The sequence below is a fragment of the Procambarus clarkii genome, chromosome 1 (genome assembly GCF_040958095.1).
Source record: "Procambarus clarkii isolate CNS0578487 chromosome 1, FALCON_Pclarkii_2.0, whole genome shotgun sequence".
NCBI lineage: Eukaryota > Metazoa > Arthropoda > Malacostraca > Decapoda > Cambaridae > Procambarus > Procambarus clarkii.
Genome location: NC_091150.1, coordinates 6,096,056 through 6,119,963, shown reverse-complemented (window position 1 = coordinate 6,119,963; position 23,908 = coordinate 6,096,056). Strand labels below are relative to the sequence as shown.

At 39.3% G+C, this 23,908-nt stretch overlaps 2 protein-coding genes across 2 annotated transcripts; both read left to right on the top strand.

The window, feature by feature from the left end:
• The first annotated feature begins 20,167 nt into the window (after positions 1-20,167).
• LOC138356952 (gastrula zinc finger protein XlCGF49.1-like) lies at positions 20,168-20,494 on the top strand. The gene has a single exon (XM_069313501.1). The coding sequence runs from the start codon at positions 20,168-20,170 to the stop codon at positions 20,492-20,494; it is 327 nt and encodes a 108-aa protein (XP_069169602.1).
• Positions 20,495-20,658: 164 nt separating this feature from the next.
• On the top strand, positions 20,659-21,480 carry LOC138356904 (zinc finger protein 98-like). Its single transcript, XM_069313437.1, has 2 exons — positions 20,659-20,881; positions 21,107-21,480. Exons 1-2 carry the CDS (start codon positions 20,659-20,661, stop codon positions 21,478-21,480), a joined length of 597 nt encoding a protein of 198 aa, XP_069169538.1.
• The last annotated feature ends 2,428 nt before the right edge of the window (positions 21,481-23,908 follow it).

Sequence of the window (23,908 nt, the reverse complement as noted above, 5' to 3'; positions counted from 1 at the left end):
CAATAAATGCGAGGATTTATACACACAAACTCCAGTTAATCATGTTGAACTGGAGGGTCATCATAAGGTTACCGAGAGAAAATTTGAACAAGTAGGAAGCCAAATACAGAAATATCAGGATGTTCTTACTGACACTGCAATAGATGAAGCAACAAGAGAGGCTGTCGTGCAAGAACAGGCAGGTTATGAAGATGCCATTCAAATCAAGATACAACAGTTTAGTAATAAAATAATGCATTGCAAGGCAACAACAAACATTACAGCCACAGCTTCCAAAAATCCACACAACCAAACGTCAAACTACCATCAATTAGTCTACCTACTTTCTCTGGAACAGTGGATGAAAATTGGGATAACTTCTGGAACAAATTTGTTGACTCAGTAGATGCTAATGCCAATATAGCTAAGACCACCAAATTTACATACATACAAGCTATATTAAAGGGTGAAGCGTTAAAAGTGGTCTGTAATTTAACATTGTCAGATGATGGCTATGATAAGGAGTACAGCTCCTTAAAGAAAATTATGCTGAACCAGAATGAGCTATCAGACTTTTAAAACAAAAATTGGTGGATATACCAGCAACAGATGGATCCGTTGACTCACTCCAAGCCTTTAGATTGGAGCTTGAGTCCTTACTCAAAGCACTTAGCCTTAAAATAAACCTAGGTGAATCAGATTGGATAATTCAACTTTTTGTAAGACACAAGTTACCCACTGAAATACTGGATAAGTTGTGTGCCTTAAATAACAAATCTTCTCTGACAGTAAAGGAGATTACAGAAGGTCTACGCTCTGTTATAGAACGAAAAAGAGACAACACAGAGAGTAAATCAACACCTAAACCTTCGTTAAACACCCATAGTAAACAACAGAGTACAACCCGTACTCTAAGTAAATCTAAACCAACTACCACCACACCAAGGTGGAAACAAGGCAGTGTGGGCACAAATGCAGTGGGTCCCTCCAAACCTACCTTGAGGTTACCTTGAGGTGCTTCCGGGGATTAGCGTCCCCACGGCCCGGTCGTCGACCAGGCCTCCTGGTTGCCGGACTGATCAACCAGGCTGTTGGACGCGGCTGCTCGCAGCCTGACGTATGAGTCACAGCCTGGTTGATCAGGTATCCTTTGGATGTGCTTATCCAATTCTCTCTTGAACACTGTGAGGGGTCGGCCAGTTATGCCCCTTATGTGTAGTGGAAGCGTGTTGAACAGTCTCGGACCTCTGATGTTGATAGAGTTCTCTCTCAGAGTACCTGTTGGTACCTCAGAGTACCATTAACCTACAGTTAATGTGTCACCCAAAACAGTGACTCCCAAAGGTGCTGTTAACGTCTGGAGGCCATGTGTGTTGTGTGAAGAAGAACAGTCTATGTACAACTACAATACTTACCAAGATCGTGCTACACGTGTGAGACGACTCAAGGAGTTGCACAGATGTACTAGGTGTCTAAGATCAAATAAACCCGATACCTGTGCAACTCAAATGTGCACCTGCAACAGGTGCAATAAGAGTCAACGCCATACAGTATTGTGTAGGGACTCAAGTACAAAGTCTACCACCCACAGGTGGAGTAAGGAACTTCCACTTCAGAACAGCTCTGTAAATTATTTCCAGATGTAAGTGTACTATCACCAAAGTCTGATCATAAATCAGCTTTGCCCACTGCCCAATTAATCCTTAAAAACAGAAGATCCAAGGTCACCATACATAGATTATTTGACCAAGGATCCCAAATGACCTTTATCTCCCATGAGTTAGTAGATACCTTGAAACTCAAGTCTGTATGAGAGACAAAATTAGACATAGCAGGATTCCTGACTAACTCAGGAGTCCGAGTTCAAGAAAATACAACCTGGAGTACGTTTAGGCGGTTATGTTCGACCGGTACTTGCTCTTGTAGACAATTTCCCATCAGACCTGTATGTTTATGGTCTAGAAACAACAGCCAAATTCCTGGAAGAAAAGAGAATCAAGTTGGCTGAAAATCACATCTGGCAACCTCTCCAATATTGACATCTTTATCGGTTCAGATGTCAACCATCAGCTTATCAAAGGAAAAGATGAAAAACAGGGAATGAACCTTTTAATGTGTGTAGGTGGCTATTTGCTAAAAAGCCAAGTATTATGGCTGAAGCAACCCGCACCTGTAGACCACTAACATGCCAACCCCGTGATGGTTGCATGAATAGGAGAACAGTCTCCATTACAATTCAGAGACATGTCTGAGGATGAGCTTGATCCCCCTGTACATAAATTATGGGACCTGATAACTCTCAGCCGGGTGATGAACTAGGCCTGAAAAACCTAGTCCAGATGATGAGTGGACTTACAAACAATACCTTGACTCAGTTGTCTAGAGAGATAATCAATACTGGGTCAGGTTACCATGGAAGCTGAATTACCCTCAACTACCCATCAACCATTTCATTGCACAAAACCAATTAAGGTGATGCACTTACAAAGACATCCTGAGAACTTGAAATTGTACCATGATATAATCCAACAACAACTCGGTAACAAATTTATCGAGGTTGAAACAAATGATGACACAAAGGAAGGACACTACCTGCCACACCACCGAGTACTGAAAAATTCAGCTACTACCCCAATAAGGATAGTATTTAATTGCAATGCTAAGACTAAGCAGAATAGTATTTCATTGGATGACTGCCTTCAAACTGGCCATAGTCTGACACAAAGGCTATACAACGTGCTTTAAAGTTTCACATCGGGACTTATGCATACACTACCGACATCAGTAAGGCCCTTAAACTGCGCATGGCGTATATATACGCCCTGAGTAACATGTCCCATGGTGCGCATGGCGTATATATACGCCATAGGGTGCCAGGCCTGATTCAAATGGCCCGCGGCTACACAGGGTTCACAGTAGCTTCCTCAGGGCTCTTGTAAACAGATGCCATTTAAAAAAAAAATCGTGGGCAATATTCTCAGGTGTGAGAGGCACAGTGCTGTTGGAGCAACCAAGGCCGGCGCACGCAGCATGAGCGAACAGCATTGCTGTTCAGCTTGTGACCACAGCATCGCCGAAAAATGTCAAAATAAATATATAATTGTTATTATTTAGCGATGACAATATTACAGATGACCCATGACTGTGATATAAATAACCAGGGTTGTGATAATAGCAGGATTGTTGTAATAATTAGCGTTGTGGGAGGAGTGATGCTGAGAGATGGAGGGAGACAGCATCGTTTACTGACTGTGTGGCTAGCTGTTATTGTCTGCATTCACCATACCAGGTCAGTGGTTCTTTATGGTGAACACAAATGTAGATACTTATATATAATGTGTGTATTTGTGTAATAACAGCAAAAGGATTATGCTGGGAGGAGCCATATGGGTGACGGAGGTGACGTCGTCTGCACGATTTGTCTAGCTGTCTAGAGGGTGGCCACTATGCTCTTTGGGCGTACTACAAGCTTAGGTGTACAGTTACGGTGCATAAAACATGTAGATATTTATATATAATATGTGTATATAGGGTAATAACACTGCAAAAGGTATTGTTGGGGGAGAAAGTTTAGTGCGTGTGACCTTGAAAGAGTGAGGGAGCCGCCAGCCGCCATCTGTGTATAGCGACGACTCTTAGTGCCTGAACTAACTATATCAGCTTAGCTGTACAGTTGTGGTGAGCAAAATATATACATACTTATATATAACGTCTGTATATAGTGCAATAACACCACAAATGGCATTGTTGGGGGAGAAAGTTTAGTGCGTGTGTTGAGGGAGTGGCAGCGAGTGGCTGGCTGGTGTTGTGGGATATTTGGGCTTGATTCTGATTAATTAATAATTAAAGTAGTAAATTAAATTACGAAGGACCACCCGCTTTTAAAGTAAAGAGGGAAACTGAGAATTTCAGATCATTAGATAAAATTCTAGAGAAAACCAGTGACTATGGATATGACTAGAAAGTATGATCATAAGAATAATTAATGGGCTGTATTATTAAAGAAACAAACCTCAAACACCTACATTGGGGGGTTATTGCTGGAGGTAAGTACGTCCAGGAATCAGTGTGGTTCGTTCACTAATTCAATTAATAATAATCTAATCCTATAAATAATGCTGAATATAATATTATTCATATAAAGAAGAACATGAATATGAGCATAGTAATGAGTTACAGTAAATCACACATTAATATTAAACATTCTGAATGTATCAAATTGCAAGAATATGGTTAAAAAAGAAATAAGCCTTAGCTTGTAGTAGGTTCCTTTAGATAACCCTGGAAGTCCTCTTAATCTCCAAGTCTGGTACACTGACGAATGGCACGGTTAACATGGAGAAGACAGCATGAGGAATTCGTCTCTCGAGCTGCAAGATAAATAACTACCAGTAGCAATTGATTTAACTACTCAATTCATATTCAAGATTATTGATATCTACAGATGGAATTCTAATCACCTGTTATTAGGTGTTATCTCGCCGCGTGACGAACAATCACCCCGCTATTATTAAACCTGTAAATGATGCATCAAATAAAGGGTACTTAGCTGTGGGCACTGTATAAGTATTAAGATTGCCGTAATTTCGCATCCCAGGCTCCGGTGAACCTATCCTGGATTGATGCGTTTCAAGCTGGCTGATCACGTGTCGTCAGGAACCAAGTCTAGGGGTCCCTCATTTAACACCAGCACTAGTTGAAGATATTATCTGCAAGGTCGTTCACGCCTCACAGTGGCGGCTTTCATCTGAGGATGAATAACACCTGCCCGATTTGCTGGGCAATGGCGTCGTTTATGAGTACGGTAAGCACAGTTTTGCCTCCTTCCGGCTCTGCACGTGTCCGCGTACCGACTGTGGGGGATGGCGTCCCTCCAACCCACACCGAGTCGACGTTCATAACACAAATTATTGTCTTGAACATTAATATTTCTCGCATTCGCGCTTGAAACTCTAAAGACTGGACGGGTTTATTATTTAGAGGAACGAAATATTATTATTTAACTATTTAAGAATAGTAAATATATAAGGGGGAGGAATTAATGTCTCCCCATGGCATTCATTGATGACGTTAACTCTATCGCGAGGTAGACGCTATGATTCTAACGCTCTATTCGGCTTTTAGTTAGAGAACAATTCGTCTGCAATCAGTTGTCATACAGAATGCTTTAATTATGGAGAATCGTATTTAATTCTCACACAAATTGAATATAATGTGTTTTACTGTAAAGAAATCTGACGCAATACTGGCGTCAGGTGACGTGAGAATTCTAGCCTAATGCACAGATGAATTATTAGTACAGGAGAATTCTACGAGTTGTTAATTTTACTTACTACAATATTTAGTATGGTTAGTAATAAGTAATGAGAATACAACAATGCTGTATTCGATGTTGGAAATATCCAACATAACTCCAGGGGGGGATTCCCAGGGTCGCAGTGTACTGTGTTGTACTGACCTATCCCGAAGTGATATTAAGATTAATACATTAGTATGTTAGTATGTTAGTACACACATAACGAACGTCCCGGATTTATCAAGGACTTACAAGAACTTGAGTCTTGCTATTTACATGTCAACTGAAACATGTTGTTTGTAGCTTACACAATATTTATAGAATTTAACTCTCCCAATTAAAACTAACAGAATCTACGGTGATGCGATATCCTGGTCATAGTGACGTGTAATGTTTCGTTACGTGATATCACATCGTAGTTTCATCATGGTTATCTAAGTGAGATGTGAAGGAAATTACTCTTCTTCAGAGTTGTAATAGGCTTGCAGTTTCCCTTAGTGGAAACATGTATTAAATATTGAAACATTAAATGATTAAATTATCCGTAATCAGGAACGCTCTAAAGCTCACAATAAACTCAACAACTAGGGTCGCAGTGACAAGTAATGGTGTATTACGTAGCTGCTGAATCGTAGGTAAACTCAGAATAAGTTCCTAAGAACTGATAACACTATTGTATAATTATACAGTAAAGTATTATTAGTCATTTAAGATCAAGGAGACTATGACACTACAGTAAGGTCACTGTCTAGGGTCGCTGTGACTTGTAACTATTGAGTTACTAGACAATAACATCACGCAGTATCATGATCACCCCAAATTCAAATGAGGAAGTTGAATTTAATGTGCACTGCCGTGCAGTAGTCATGCTGACTGATGGTACAACTAATTTGCTAACTAGCTAAATTAATAGAAAAGTAGAGAACTGAAAAGTTTATTCATTAAAATCAAGGAAAATTCTGAGTCGACAGTGAGATTAGTAGCCTAGTCATTCTGACTTATGAGCTAATTAAATGGCAGCTCATAGGCTTGACACTGTAAACTGGTTAGTACGAAATCACCTTTACATGAATTTGAGTTTATTAGATCAGTCTCTATAAGTATAGTCAACTGTAATTAATGGTGAGTACAGATTAGGTTAGTACTCAGTTGACACTACTAAAGTCTCTAAACCTACCTAAATAAATGGTTTGAATTTCTAACCTACCTAAGTAAGAGACTAAGCTAATTGTGAGCAAAAATGTACTCGAATTAACATTGTGAGCAGTATTGAGCTCATTAACTGGTCGAGCTATATTGAACTCGTGAACATGGTGAGCTACAGTGAGCTCGTCAACAGTGTTGACAGGGTGAGCTACATTGAGCTCGTTAGCAGTGCTAACAGGGTGAGTTACAGTGAACTCGTCAACAGTGTTGACAGGGTGAGCTACAGTGAGCTCGTTAGCTAGTGCTAACAGGGTGAGTTACAGTGAACTCGTCAACAGTGTTGACAGGGTGAGCTCGTTAGCTAGTGCTAACAGGGTGAGTTACAGTGAACTCGTCAACAGTGTTGACAGGGTGAGCTACAGTGAGCTCGTTAGCTAGTGCTAACAGGGTGAGTTGCAGTGAACTCGTCAACAGTGTTGACAGGGTGAGCTACAGTGAGCTCGTTAGCTAGTGCTAACAGGGTGAGTTGCAGTGAACTCGTCAACAGTGTTGACAGGGTGAGCTACAGTGAGCTCGTTAGCTAGTGCTAACAGGGTGAGTTACAGTGAACTCGTCAACAGTGTTGACAGGGTGAGCTACATTGAGCTCGTTAGCTAGTGCTAACAGGTGAGTTGCAGTGAACTCGTCAACAGTGTTGACAGGGTGAGCTGCATTGAGCTCGTCAGCAGTGCTGACAGGGTGAGCTACATGGAGCTCGTTAACAGTTAACAGAGTGAGCTACATGGAGCTCGTTAACAGTTAACAGAGTGAGCTACATTGAGCTCGTCAGCAGTGCTGACAGGGTGAGCTACATGGAGCTCGTTAACAGTTAACAGGGTGAGTTCAGTGAACTCGTCAACAGTGTTGACAGGGTGAGCTGCATTGAGCTCGTCAGCAGTGCTGACAGGGTGAGCTACATGGAGCTCGTTAACAGTTAACAGGGTGAGTACTGCATAATTTACACTCCTTATCCTTTTCACTGACATCAACACCGTATTGCCAGATATAATTGTATCCTAATCTTAATCTCACGTAAATTGAATCCTTCCAAGTAGACTTTCCTTTACCATAGGTGAAGGACGAATTTGTATTTATTATTGAATAATTCTTGAGTGTGTTACTACTGTCCACCATTGCCATTCTCTTTATCATTTCTTCACCCTCTTGGATCATCTTGATTCTTGTTTTTATTTGTTTCAAGGTTAACTGACATACAACATCAACAAGAGTTTTTTCAGTGGCTCTCTTCGCTATGTCATCAACTACCTCATTCAACAGTATTCCCACATGTGAAGGGATCCACATGAATCTTACTTTATACCCAGTTTTTTCTAGTCTCTTAACATTCTCTCTACACTCTATCACAATATTCTGATATACTGGGCGTCTGCTATTCAAAGACTCTAACGCTCCTCTGCTGTCAATAAAGAAGCAGGCATTTTTACCACATTTGACTACTTCCTGTAATCCTGCTAATACACCTTGGAGTTCAGCCTGCGTTGAAGAGACATTGTCAGTTAAGCGGCGTCCAATAACAGTATCTACAGTGCCGATGTCAGTGATCAGTGACTCCCTGATCAAGACTCCACATCCTGCCTTCCCATCTCTAGCTACTGACCCATCACAATATACATGTAGAGTGTTTTCTGTAGGCAGTTTTCTAATTATACAATCATATGTTGCCCTCAGCTCTCCTATTTCATACATACTTTTTTTCTTATGCAAGGGAGTAATTACTACATCTACATTACAATCCTCCCATGGTGGTGTAAATTTTCTCTTGGGCACAGCAATACACTCTGTAATAACATCATACTTTATAACATTATAACATAATTTATTCATATATACTCTCTTCTTCATCATACACTGTTCACTACTTCCCACCTTTTGAACCGAGAGGATTAATTCATTAGCTCCCCCACCTCTCATTAATCTAATGGCAGAGGCTACATTTATCTCTTCAATTCTATCCCCAATACTCTGCAGATTCAACTCCATCCTCATTATCTCAATCATAGCATTTCTTCGGCATCCTAAGATAATTCTCATGGTTTCATTTTGTACCTTCTCCAACTTGCCCATCCTACCTTTACCAAAACAAGAAATGACAGGTGCAGCATAATCAATAAAAAATAAAATAAAATAAAATAAAATAAAATAAAATAAAATGTTTATTTAGGTAAGGTACATACATACAATAAATTTTTACAAAGATTGGTTGACTTATAGGTAGAGCTAGTACATACAATGCCTAAAGCCACTATTACGCAAAGCGTTTTGGGCATGATAAACTTAAATGACAAGCTTAATACTAATTGAGCATAATGAGTAGAATGAAAACAAGAAATGAAAACATAGATGAAAAAGCAGCACAAATACAATTATGTCGACAAACAGCGCTCTTTAAGAAAAAAACAGACATTGGTTGACAATAGAAGGGTAAGGTAGGTTACAGGGAATTTATTAGGTATAGCTTCGCTTTTAACTTAAACTGGTTGAGAGAGGTACAGTCTTTAACATGGTTGGGAAGGTCATTCCACATTCTGGGCCCCTTGATTTGTAGAGCATTTCTAGTTTGATTAAGTCGTACTCTAGGAATATCAAAACTGTATTTATTTCTGGTGTGATGCTCATGGGTTCTGATACAACCTTCTATGAAGCTTTTGAGATCAGGATTGGCATTATAGTTTAGCGTTTTATATATGTATAATACACATGAGAGAATGTGCAGTGACTTAATGTCTAACATATTCAGAGATTTAAGTAGGGGTACCGAGTGATGTCTGGGGCCAGAATTGGATATTGTCCTAATAGCAGCTTTGTGTTGAGTAATTAGAGGACGTAAGTGATTTTGGGTAGTAGAGCCCCAAGCACAAATACCATAGTTGAGATATGGATAGATAAGGGAGTAATAGAGAGTCACCAGGGCAGGGCGTGGTACATAATATCTGATCTTAGAAAGAATGCCCAACGTTTTTGAAACTTTTTTTGATATGTTTAGAATGTGTCCCTGAAAATTAAGCTTGTGGTCAATGAGAATGCCAAGGAATTTGCCATCTAATTTGTTACAAATTTGGGTATTGTTTATTTTGAGATTTATTTGATTAGAGGATTTATTGCCAAACAGAATATAGAAGGTTTTGTCAATGTTAAGGGTGAGTTTGTTGGCAGTTAGCCACAGATGGACTTTATTTAGCTCAGTATTTACTGTGGCATTTAGAGCAAGGGGATCAGGACTGGAGTAAATGAAGGTTGTGTCGTCAGCAAATAGAATTGGTTTGAGGTGTTGGGAGGCATTTGGAAGGTCATTAATGTAGATGAGAAAGAGGAGAGGGCCAAGTATGCTGCCCTGGGGAACACCAATGTTGCTGGGTAGGGTGGGAGAAATTGTATTATTCACAGAAACATATTGGAGCCTGTCAGTAAGGTAGGATTTGAGGTATTGTAGGGAGTGTCCTCTGACTCCATAATGATGTAATTTAAGAAGAAGGTTTTGGTGGTTGACAGTGTCAAAAGCTTTACGCAGGTCCACAAACAACCCAACAGGGAACTCATTTTTATCAAGAGCTGTATGAATCGAGTTAAGCATACTAATAAGTGCATCGTTAGTGCTTTTTTTGGGTCTGAAGCCATATTGGCAAGGGCTAAGTATATTGAGTTTGGCTAGATATGAGTAAAGCTGCTTATAGATTAGTTTTTCAACAATTGTTGACAAGTTTGGCAGGATAGATATAGGTCTGTAGTTGTTAACATCTGTGAGATTACCACATTTGTGGACAGGCGTTACTCTCGCTTTTTTTAGAATATCTGGGAAGGTTTGGAGTTCAAGTGACTTGTTGAAGAGCAAAGCAATAGCAGGGGCTAAAGATCTGGAGGCTTTTTTGTAAATTAAAGTTGGTATCTCCTCAAGGGCACCAGACTTGGTTTTAAGGGAAAGGATTATCTCATTGACGTCAGTGGAATTAATAGGCTTTAGGTACAGAGACTGTGGATAGTTACCTGAAAGATAGTCATTAATGTCTGTACTGGAAGATGGAATATCATTTGCAAGGGATGAACCAATGGAAGAGAAGAACCTATTGAACTCAATAGCAGAATCAGAAGCTGAAAGCTGACCATCGTTATTAGACAGGAGAGTCGGTTTGTTATTAAAAGACTTCTTTGATCCCAATATTTGAGAAATTGTTTTCCAAGTTTGTTTAATGTTGCTCTTTATTTGGGTAAATTTATCTTCGTAGTATTTAGTTTTGGCTCGTCTAATTATCTTAGACAGCAATAATGAGTAATTCTTTGAGAATTCTTTGGAGACAATTCCTAACCTATACTTCTTCTCAAGGTCATGTTTTTTATTAATAGATTTAAGTATTCCCTTTGTAAGCCAGGGATTGTTAAGCCTTTTGGTTGTGACTTGTTTTGTAAGCATAGGACAGTGGGTATTATAAAGGCTAAGAGTTTTTTGAAGAAAAGATTGCACTGCTAGGTTGATGTCCACTATGTTACCTAACTCGGACTCCCAGTTGACATTATCAGCAGCAGTTATAAAATTGTCTATAGCAGTTTCATTGTGTAGTCTAAAACGTATCACTCTTGACTCAAGAGGTGGTTTGCTAATGTTAGTTAAGAGAAATGTGGGGTAATGATCTGTAGTGCTATCGGTGATTATACCTGAAGTAAGCGGAGAGGTTATGTTTGTCCAGATGTGATCGAGCGTCGTGGCAGTGCTATCAGTGATTCTAGTAGGTCTAGTGATTAAGGGTATGAGGAAGCAGGAATTCATACAGTTGAGGAAGCTAACAGCAGTGGGGTATTCAGGCTCGCAGAGGTCAATATTAAAGTCCCCTGCGATAATTAGGTGGTTTTTGTTCAGTCTGTTATCAAGTATTAGATTTCTAAGGTTTGAGTTGAATTCGGACACATCAGTGTTAGGAATTCTATAAACTGCACCCACAGTCAGGACAGACTCGGCACCCTTGACTCTGAAGCTGGCGAAGATATACTCCCCATAGCAGTCTCTGGTTCTAATTTCTTTTAAGCATGTTCTCAGTACTCAAGTATATCATTGAGTACTCAAGTATATCATTCGTAGCACAGGGACTCCCACTCCCTTTCCACAGCATGCCAAGGCCTTCAGAGGTTGTAATCTCTTCCGACATTGACCCAACAGTCTGTTCCTCTCAGTTTCCAAACTCTCATGGGTATATCCAACATATATGCCTAAATATTTATATATATTAACTCTCTCTATATTTTTACCGTTTATTTTCAATACAATGGGGCTCCGACTTCTACATTCAAACTTAGTTTTGTTTTCATTAACCACCAGTCCCATATGGTGACACAGGTTTCCGAAATTGTCCAACACTGTTTGAACCTTTGAAATATCTTTGCCCTGAAACAAAATATCATCGGCATATGTGATCGGAGTTACCCCATTTGAGTATCTCTCAGATGCTATCTTATTCATTAGTACATTAAACAGGGTGGGACTCAACACTCCTCCCTGAGGTGTGCCGAGTTCAAAAGACCTCACACCTGACATACAACCTTGATACCACACCTGAGCCTTCCTTTCGTAAAGATAATCCCCTATCCAGCGCAATAATTTCCCTTTAACACCAAGACTAGCTAATTCATATAAAATAACCTCTTTGTTGGCTTTATCAAAAGCTCCTTGTAAATCAATGAAAATTCTATAATAATCATTTTCATTAGCTAGACATTTAATAATACAATCAGAGGTACTTTTTCCTTTGAGGAACCCGAACAAATTACTAGACAGCTGATCACCTATTATATATAAAAGTCTATTTAAAATGATCCTCTCCATCATTTTACAAAAACACGAGGTTAAAGACACAGGTCTGTACTCTCCAATGGCTTTAGGGATAGGGATGATCATAGTTTTTTTCCATTTACTGGGAATACTGCCCTCTTTATAACTAATATTAAAGAGATCTTAAAGTGGGCTTTTCGTCATAATGGCATGTTTATTAAGTATTTCATAAGTTAATCCATCCTCCCCAGGTGCGGTAGATTTCCCAACTTTAATCGCCGTTATTAGTTCTTCTCTGGTAATACCTGTGCAAGTGACATTACCACTGTTACCTGCTGTAAGTATAAAATCCTTTCTTAGATCTTTCCAAGAATCTAATGACTCTCTCGTTACAGCGGGTAATGAACTAAGTTTGGCAGCTTCCGCCCATTTATTTACGAGCCCATTTGCAATTCCTTGAGGGTCAGGATGTGCAACAAAATTATGCTTTTTACCCCTTATTTTATTTACGTCTTGCCAGATTTCCTTCAAGTTTCTGTTACTCCCAACTTTCTCTGCAAACTCCTGCCAATACTTGCTCCTAATATCCTTTCTCTTCTCACCGCACAGCCTAGCAACTGCCAGTAAAACATTCTTCCCTTCCTCAGTCCTACCATTCCTATTCCAATCCCTGTGAGCTCTCCTCATTGTTAATGTCCACCCCTTAAGCATCTTGTCATGTGTATAATTTTCTTTTCTGGGGGGATGCCTTTTTATACTAGATGGTTTCCGGTTCAATGTTGCATTAAATACATCTACCTCCTTAATTAAATCTTCACAAAATGCTTCTGCCGAAACTGGCTTATAAGTATCATACCAAGACTTAATATGGCCAACAAGACCCCTTAATTCTCCCTCAGTAAACTTTAACCTTTTCCTCTGAAGGCAGGCATGCTTTTTATCTAGTTTAAGCTGTATTTGAAATGCAAAATGATCACTTAGCATTTCATCCACAGTAAGACAATTCCCCTCTATGCCCTCAGCATTTATTAAACAAGCATAATCTAATCTCCCTCCCCTCAAATGAGTAGGAGAGGGCTCGCCCAGCAGTTGAACATCTTCATGTTCCTGCAAAAACTGGTACCATCTGCAACCATTCCTATTTGCTTTACCCCTTGATCCTAAAGCTGGGTGTCTGGCATTAAAATCCCCTACCACAAGTGTATCTTCAGAAAAGAAGGAATCTGGCAAGTATCTTAAATCAAGGGAGCTATCAGAGATGTATAGATTAATGAAATTTAACTCTCGGTCCTTTAATTGTATCCGCAAGCTAATACTTTCAATACCTCTATATCTCTGAGGGATTCCAGTTATCTCGGCAGGTATGGTACTTTTGACATAACATGAGACCCCCCTAGTTCCTCCATCAGCATATAAGTAAAAACCTCTATAGCCATTTAGCCTCAGAATGCTACCATCCCTATCCCCAGTTTCCTGGAGTGCTACTATGTCAATATTCTCTCTAAGAGTATAATAGTGTACATCCACCGCTCTAGTTTTTAATCCATTAACATTCCAAGATAATATTCTCAATTTACTTTCATCCATGATGAATAATAAAACTACCTTTGCCCTGTCCGTCACATTCCATGAGATACGAGAGTACCTTAGAAACTTCCTTCCAACACCGTAACATTTTTTCTTTCTCCTCACTTTCACAACTACTACTAACATCGAAGGTAATATTATTCACATCTATTTTCTTTGTTATTTATGTAACCCGTTTTACTTTAACCTTTCTTTCAACATTTGTCACAACAGGAGGTTGAACACCGCTAACACTACTAGAAAATGTATTCTCCTGACTATCCTCTATCATCGTTACGTCATGCACATCATTACGTTCTTCTACGCACGTTTCACTTTCCATTTCACGTCCCGTTTTACTTTCAATTACACGTCCTGTTTCACCACCATCTTCACCCCGTCTACCTTCCGTAGCCAATTTTTCCAATGCCTCAATCCTCTTATCTAGTTTTTTTAGATACTCCAAAATTTGATTACCAACCTCAGAGGTGACCATATTGTCCTGAACCTTGTCCTCACAAGGTTTCAGTTTTTCCACTGCATGATGTACTTTCCCTAAGCTCGCCTTTACTTTCTCCGTCCCTTTTTCCCACACATTGATCATAGGGGCTGTCGTTGGCTTCTAACTCTTTCCTCCATGTTCCTCTTGCACAATCTTTCCTTGCTGCGAGGATACATCTATCCTGCTTGTAGGACCCGTCCTAGTCTCTTTCAGATGAGGATTCATGGGGCATAGAGAGGAACCAGCATTGTGGCTGCCTCGACAGTTGCAATAAAATGAGATGATTTTTTCACTTCTTTCAATCTTGACTCTACACTCTCGCGAGTCGTGTTTTTTCCCACAATACCGACACCTGGGGTCAAACTGGCATTTCCATGCCATATGTCCCCAATGTGAACACTTTATGCACAGTATGGGCTCCTCAACGTATTTCGCAACGTTCCTATAGCCTAGTCCTTGCACAACAATTTTCTCCGGCGCCTCACCCTTTACGAAGGCAACAACCAGGCTTTGTTTGTCACCACGAACACTGTTCCTCTTTGCCCAGACAACATTATCATTGTTAAGAAGAACACAGTCAGGATCCAAATAAGTTGGAAACTTGAAAACTATGATCTTTGTGTGCAACATACCTTCTTCTGGAGGAACCATCACTACATTTTCAAAACCAACCGTCGTGAGGCGTTCCACGGCCTGTTCAGTCCCAACTGTTATGTAGGGCCGGTGAAGACCCTCCTTGAAAAGTGGTTCGTATTCCAAACATTGTTTAGCTAGACGTACCGTCCACTCTAGCTTTTGGTGGAAATTCAATTGGCATGTTGTAGGGAACAACAGCCTCTTCTTTCTTGTCTTGTCTTGCTTGTCTTGAGTCTTGCTGAGTAGGGTCTCATTCTTTGGTCTCTTTGTAATTTCATCGTCACTCTCACTGTCTCGCTGTCTGTTATTATTTCTCCGTTTCTTTCTATTCACTACTACTTCAAACGGTCTGTTATCATCTTGTCTGTCCTCCTCACTACCACTTAGGCATACCGCCTCAGCCATTTCTTCGACGCTGTCAATAATCGAGAACAAATGCACAATATCCTGTGTCACCACGTGCAAAAACGAAGAGTGTGGGGCAATACTCCACCTCCCACCAATCAGCGGACGCCAAGAGCGCCAACCTTGTGACCGCACACAACCGTGGTCTGGACACGCTGTCTGATGATATCCTTTTGATGTGGGCCTCTGGGGACAGGTTCGGTGTGATATCAACCCCCGAGATCTTTCTCTCTATTTGATAAACCTTAATAAATGTAAGTTCGTCCCAAAATTTGGTTTAATAACACATTTTCACATGCATTGGGTCTTTCCTTCATTGTCATTCAAACACTACGGTATTATTTTACTTAAGTTAGTTGTAAATGTTAATGTAAAAATAGCCACTGAGGTCTGATTAAGACTTTATGATCATGTATTCTGTTTTGCTCAACTACTCACTGGTTGAGTATGGAGTGCATAATAAATTAGCCTCCTTCGGCGGCGCCTTGTTTCTAAATGTGTTTCAAACTCACACTGTATCTTGTGCTACCCACTCTGTCAACTCAAATTTTGCTACAATGTACCTCTTAACAAATATTATGTACTCTCGCAATCCAATGTACCTTCGTGTATATAAATAAATAGATTTCAACTGTAAGGGGTATGGTTTGCACCTTGTTATTCTAATAATGGATGTCTTCTCTGATAAGAGTTCAATCCCCGACCATCCGAATGGTTGGGCACTATTCCTTCCCTTCCCCCGTGCCATCACAAATCCTTAACCTGACCCCATCCAAATGCTATATATAGTCTTTATGGCTTGGCGCTTTCCCCCCTGAGAGTTAATTCTCTTCCCTTCCCTTCTCTGATACGAGAGCGCTTTGTTAACAAAGTAATCTAATACTTGATAACAGACTGAACAAAAACCACCTTATAATTATCGCAGGGGACTTTAATATTGACCTCTGCGAGGAAGAACACCCTACTGCTGTTAGCTTCCTCAACTGTATGAATTCCTGCTTCCTCATACCCTTAATCACTACACCTACTAGAATCACTGATAGTACTGCCACGACTCTAGATCACATCTGGACCAACATAACCTCTCCGCTTACTTCAGGTATAATCACCGATAGCACTACAGACCATTACCCCACATTTCTCTTAACTAACATTAGCAAACCACCTCTTGAGTCAAGAGAGATACGTTTTAGACTGCACAATGAAACTGCTATAGACAATTTTATAACTGCTGCTGATAATGTCAACTGGGAGTCCGAGTTAGGTAACATAGAGGACATCAACCTAGCAGTGCAATCTTTACTTCAAAAAACTCTTAGCCTTTATAATACCCACTCTCTTATGCTTACAAAACAAGTCACAACCAAAAGGCTCAACAATCCCTGGCTTACAAAGGGAATACTTAAATCTATTAATAAAAAACATGACCTTGAGAAGAAGTATAGGTTAGGAATTGTCTCCAAAGAATTCTCAAAGAATTACTCATTATTGCTATCTAAGATAATTAGACGAGCCAAAACTAAATACTACGAAGATAAACTTACCCAAATAAAGAGCAACATTAAACAAACTTGGAGCACAATTTCACAAATATTGGGATCAAAGAAGTCTTTAAATAACAAACCGACTCTCCTGTCTAATAACGATGGTCAGCTTTCAGCCTCTGATTCTGCTATTGAGAACAATAGGTTCTTCTCTTCCATTGGTTCATCCCTTGCAAATGATATTCCATCTTCCAGTACTGACATTAAGGACTATCTTACAGGTAACTATCCACAGTCTCTGTACCTAAAGCCTATTAATTCCACTGACGTCAATGAGATAATCCTTTCCCTTAAAACCAAGTCTGGTGCCCTTGAGGAGATACCAACTTTAATTTACAAAAAAGCCTCCAGATTTTTAGCCCCTGCTATTGCTTTGCTCTTCAACAAGCCACTTGAACTCCAAACCTTTCCAGATATTCTAAAAAAAAAGCGAGAGTAACGCCTGTCCACAAATGTGGTAATCTCACAGATGTTAACAACTACAGACCTATATCTATCCTGCCAAACTTGTCAAAAATTTTTGAAAAACTAATCTATAAGCAGCTTTACTCATATCTAGCCAAACTCAATATACTTAGCCCTTGCCAATATGGCTTCAGACCCAAAAAAAGCACTAACGATGCACTTATTAGTATGCTTAACTCGATTCATACAGCTCTTGATAAAAATGAGTTCCCTGTTGGGTAATTTGTGGACCTGCGTAAAGCTTTTGATACTGTCAACCACCAAAACCTTCTTCTTAAATTACATCATTATGGAGTCAGAGGACACTCCCTACAATACCTCAAATCCTACCTTACTGACAGGCTCCAATATGTTTCTGTGAATAATACAATTTCTCCCACCCTACCCATCAACATTGGTGTTCCTCAGGGCAGCATACTTGGCCCTCTCCTCTTTCTCATCTACATTAATGACCTTCCAAATGCCTCCCAACACCTTAAACCAATTCTATTTGCTGACGACACAACCTTCATTTACTCCAGTCCTGACCCCCTTGATCTAAATGCCACAGTAAATACTGAGCTAAATAAAGTACATCTTTGGCAAACTGCCAACAAACTCACCCTTAACATTGACAAAACTTTCTATATTCTGTTTGGCAATAAATCCTCTAGTCAAATAAATCTCAAAATAAACAATACCCAAATTTGTAACAAATTAGATGGCAAATTCCTTGGCATTCTCATTGACCACAAGCTGAATTTCCAGGGACACATTTTAAATATATCAAAAAAAGTTTAAAAAACTGTGGGCATTCTTTCTAAGATCAAAAAAAAAAAAAAAAAAAAAAAAAAAAAAAGATATTATGTACCACGCCCTGCCCTGGTGACTCTCTATTACTCCCTTATCTATCCATATCTCAACTATGGTATTTGTGCTTGGGGCTCTACTACCCAAAATCACTTACGTCCTCTAATTACTCAACACAAAGCTGCTATTAGGACAATATCCAACTCTGGCCCCAGACATCACTCGGTACCCCTACTCAAATCTCTAAATATGTTAGACATTAAAGTCACTGCACATTCTCTCATGTGTATTATACATATTATACATTCTTTCTAAGATCAGATATTATGTACCACGCCCTGCCCTGGCGACTCTCTATTACTCCCTTATCTATCCATATCTCAACTATGGTATTTGTGCTTGGGGCTCTACTACCCAAAATAACTTACGTCCTCTAATTACTCAACACAAAGCTGCTATTAGGACAATATCCAACTCTGGCCCCAGACATCACTCGGTACCCCTACTCAAATCTCTGAATATGTTAGACATTAAAGTCTCTGCACATTCTCTCATGTGTATTATACATTCTTTCTAAGATCAGATATTATGTACCACGCCCTGCCCTGGTGACTCTCTATTACTCCCTTATCTATCCATATCTCAACTATGGTATTTGTGCTTGGGGCTCTACTACCCAAAATAACTTACGTCCTCTAATTACTCAACACAAAGCTGCTATTAGGACAATATCCAACTCTGGCCCCAGACATCACTCGGTACCCCTACTCAAATCTCTGAATATGTTAGACATTAAAGTCACTGCACATTCTCTCATGTGTATTATACATATATAAAACGCTAAACTATAATGCCAATCCTGATCTCAAAAGCTTCATAGAAGGTTGTAACAGAACCCATGAGCACCACACCAGAAATAAATACAGTTTTGATATTCCTAGAGTACGACTTAATCAAACTAGAAATGCTCTACAAATCAAGGAGCCCAGAATGTGGAATGACCTTCCCAACCATGTTAAAGACTGTACCTCTCTCAACCAGTTTAAGTTAAAAACGAAGCTATACCTAATAAATTCCCTGTAACCTACCTTACCCTTCTATTGTCAACCAATGTCTGTTTTTCTTTAAAGAGCGCTGTTTGTCGACATAATTGTATTTGTGCTGCTTTTTCATCTATGTTTTCATTTCTTGTTTTCATTCTACTCATTATGCTCAATTAGTATTAAGCTTGTCATTTAAGTTTATCATGCCCGAAATGCTTTGCGTAATAGTGGCTTGAGGCATTGTATGTACTAGCTCTACCTATAAGTCAACCAATCTTTGTAAAAATTTATTGTATGTATGTACCTTACCTAAATAAACATTTTATTTTATTTTATTTTATTTTATTTTATTTATTTAATACAAACAGTGCGCTAAGCATTGTTAATAATGGAAGCGCTAATTATATGATGAAGTGTCATATGTCAGTGTCAAAAAAAAAATGTATTTATTCAGACGAGAACAGCAGCGAACAAAACCAGCGCATATACGAACAAAATGGTTTGTATGTACAAATTTCTCAGTAAACGAAGTTGTTTCTAGCCCGGTATCCGAAATTGCAGTAGACGACTTGACCAGTTCCCGAGCTGGATTATTCGGTGATGAGAGAGTAAGCGACCGCTGCCATTTTAGTAGCGCCTGCCGGTAATGTCCAGCACGAGCATTACGGGAAACTGTGACACAAACTGCACCTATCTCAAGAAGAAACACCACACTTCACTGCCAAGTGCTCACATCAAGTCTAACTCAAAGAAACAACACTCAAGCCTTGACGCTTCTCCCAACATCCGGGGAAGAAAACCTTCACACAAACTGCACCTGTCATAAAAAAGATGAAGACTCACCAGTGTCCACAGTGTCCGAAGGTATTCACCCGTCCTTCACATGTGAGGCGTCACATGTTAGTGCATTCAGGTGACAAACCTCATGAATGTCCAGTGTGTGGGAAAAGATTCAATCATCTTGGACATGTGAAGACTCACATGTTAGTGCATTCAGGTGAAAAACCTCACGAATATCCAGAGTGTGGGAAGAGATTCAGTCTTCTTGGAACTATGAAGACTCACATACTAGTGCATTCAGGTGAAAAATCTCATGAGTGTACAGAATGTGGGAAGAGACTCAGTCGGCGTGGAAGTATGAAGACTCACATGTTAGTACATACAGGTGGAAAACCTCACGAGTGTCCAGAGTGTGGGAAGAGATTCAGTCGGCATGGAAATATGAAGACTCACATGATGGTGCATGTGGATGAGAGACCTTTTCAATGTGCTGAGTGTGGCAAAAAATTTAGATACGTAGACCTATAATAAGTCATATGTTTATGCATTCAGGTGAGAAACCTCATGAGTGTCCAGAGTGTGAGAAGAGATTCAGTCGTCTTGGAGATATGAAGACTCACATGTTAGTGCATTCAGGTGACAAACCTCACGAATGTCCAGAGTGTGGGAAGCGATTCAGTCTTCTTGGAAATATGAAGACTCACAGAATGGTGCATGCGGATGAGAGACCTATTCAATGTGCCGATTGTGGCAAAAAATTTAGAGAACGTGGAAAACTAATAAGGCACATGTTAGTGCATTCAAGTGACAAACTTCACGAGTGTCCAGAGTGTGAGAAGAGATTCAGTCGTCTTGGAGATATGAAGACTCACATGTTACAGCATTCAAATGATAAACCTCACGAGTGTCCAGAGTGTGGGAAGAGATTTAGTCGGCATGGAAATATGAAGACTCACATGATGGTGCATTGGAATGAGAGACCTTTTCAATGTGCCGAGTGTGGTAAAAAATTTAGATTACGTGGAACTATAATAGAACACATGTTAGTGCATTCTGGTGACAAACCTCACGAGTGTCCTGAGTGTGAGAAGAGATTCAGTCGTCTTGGAGATATGAAGACTCATATGTTAGTGCATTCAGGTGACAAACCTCACGAGTGTCCAGAGTGTAAGAAGAGATTCAGTCGTCTTGGAGTTATGAAGAATCACATGTTAGTGCATTCAGGAGACAAACCTCACGAGTGTCCAGAGTGTGGGAAGAAATTCAGTCTTCTTGGAAATATGAAGACTCACAGGATGGTGCATGGGGATGAGAGACCTTTTCAATGTGCTGAGTGTGGCAAAAAATTCAGAGAATGTGGAAAAATAATAAGGCACATGTTAGTGCATTCAGGTGATAAACCTCATAAGTGTCCAGAGTGTGGGAAGAGATTCAATGAGCGTGGAAGTATGAAGAGGCACAAGAAGATACATGCAGATAATAGGCTAAACACTTCATGTGTGGAAGATAGTTAAGAGAATGTTGAAGGATAATGAGGCACATAATGGGGGTCCGTCTAATTACCACAAGCTACACAAGCTTCAGAAAACTTCCTGGCAATACGTTAATAATGAAAAATATGATATGTTAGGTTAGGCTGCCCTAACCTAACCTAACCTAACCTAACCTAACCTATTCTATCCTAACCTAACCTAACCTAACTTAACCAAACCAAACTTAACCTAACCTAACCGATGCTTGGATCGTCGACTTGATTTGGCGTCACCAGCTTTTTATTTTCGCCTAATTTCTTTATAAAAAGATACTTTTTCAGATTAAAATTATATTTTTTCGTGTTGTACATTCAGCACCAACATTATAATGAGTAAATATATCATATTTATTCATTACTAACGTATTGCCAGAAAGCTTTGTGAAGCTTGTGTAGCTTGTGGTAGCTTGTGGTAATTAGACGGACCGCATAATGGTATATTAATTTACCTTTAATCTACCAGTGTGGGATCACAATGTCAGTTGGATGTTCTTCGAAGGTAATTCTATTTTGTTTGAGAAATACACTTCACCATGAAAGGTAAAGATCTGAAGATATTTGATTATATTGTTCTTTTATGAATGTTAGATGACCAAGCTGTCACTATAGGAAATCTCAAAATTGCTGATAAGTATAGAAATATCTCTTTGATTTAGCAAAAATAAAACAAAGCTTTAAATGTTTTTCTTCATATTTATGTAAATAATGTGCTTCCTTTTTTTGCTTTCTATGGAAATTTATTTAAAATGTAATATACTCTGTAGCTAAGTTATGGACATTTTTGTTGTAATATTATTTAGCATTGGAGTTGGTGAAGAAGTCAATCTGAGACGTACTTAAGGTGAGACCATTTGATTGGTAAGGAAATGTATATTAATTAAGGAATTTTCTCATCAGATTCATATGCAAACTGATGTCCATTTTTTATTTTTTGTTTAGGCCTATTTATGAGTTCTACTCTTGATTATAAATATTTCACCGAAGAGTATATTGAAGGCTGATTGGCATTTATAGTTGTCAGTCAAGTTAATATGAAATTTAAATTCATATTACTCTAGAAATTTATCACTCTAAATTTACCAGAAATTTATTACTCTAGCCTAACTTTATCAGTTATGCTGTAATTGTCTGGGAATAATGCTTTACCTGATTTACCTGAGGGCCACTAACCCGAGTGGCCTCGATGAGAACAGGAAGTCGTCGGCTTGTTCACGGTTCCCTTCCCCCTCCCAGTTTGCCTTCATGATTTTTTCCAGATATATTTTGAAATTCAGCACAGTTTTTGCAGTTATGGCTTTGGTGGGTCGGCAGTTCCATCGATCAATAACCCTGTAGGTGAAAAAGCCTGATTCAAATTCAAATTCAAATTCAAATTTTTATTCAGGTAAAGTACATACATACAAGGTAAGATACAAAAGTTGATGGACTTATAGATAGAGCTAGTACATACAATGCCTAAAGCCACTATTACGCAAAGCGTTTCGAGCAGGAAAAACACTAAGACTAAAACTTAATACTAATTGAGATTAAAGTGTAAATTGTCTTAAGAAAAAAAATGGGAAAAATGGGGAGGGGAAACATGGCAGAAAAAAAACAAAATACAATTTGATCAACAAACAGCATTGTTTAAAATAGAAGATATGGGTTGACATTTTGGGGGTGAGGTAGGTTACACTGAGTTAATTAGGTAGTACTTAGTTTTTATCTTAAACTGGTTGGGAGAGGTACAGTCTTTAACATAATTGGGAAGGTCTCTCCACATTCGAGGTCCCTTGATTTGTAAAGCATTTCTAGATTGACTAAGTCGTACTCTTGGAATATCATATAGGTATTTGTTTCTGGTGTGGTGCTCATGGGATCTGTTACAACCTTCTGGGAAGCTTTTAAGGATAGGATTGACATTACAGTTCAGCATTTTATATATATAAAATACACATGAGAGGATGTGCAGTGACTTAATATCTAACATATTCAGAGATTTGAGTAAGGGTACCGAGTGATGTCTGGGGCCAGAGTTGGATATTGTCCTAATAGCAGCTTTGTGTTGGGTAATAAGAGGACATAAATGATTTTGGGTAGTAGAACCCCAAGCACAAATACCATAGTTGAGATAAGGACCACCACACCAGAAACCACCAGAAACCACACCAGAAACAAATACCTATATGATATTCCAAGAGTACGACTTAGTCAAACTAGAAAAGGCAATGTAAAGGATCTGGGTGTACTCATGTCGGAAGACCTTACCTTTAAAGAACACAATAAAGTAGCCGTCACAACTGCAAGAAAAATGACAGGTTGGATAACAAGAACTTTTCACACTAGAGATGCTATACCAGAGTTGGATATTGTCCTAATAGCAGCTTTGTGTTGAGTAATTAGAGGACATAAATGATTTTGGGTAGTAGAAC

Bases quoted from the DNA above. Each gene is read 5' to 3' on its own strand.
- LOC138356952 (XM_069313501.1), top strand. From the start codon at position 20,168: ATGTTAGTGCATTCAGGTGAAAAACCTCACGAATATCCAGAGTGTGGG.
- LOC138356904 (XM_069313437.1), top strand. From the start codon at position 20,659: ATGAAGACTCACAGAATGGTGCATGCGGATGAGAGACCTATTCAATGT. The intron at 20,882-21,106 runs GTGGGAAGAGAT...TAGTGCATTCAG, and splicing joins ACCTCACGAGTGTCCAGAGT to GTGACAAACCTCACGAGTGT.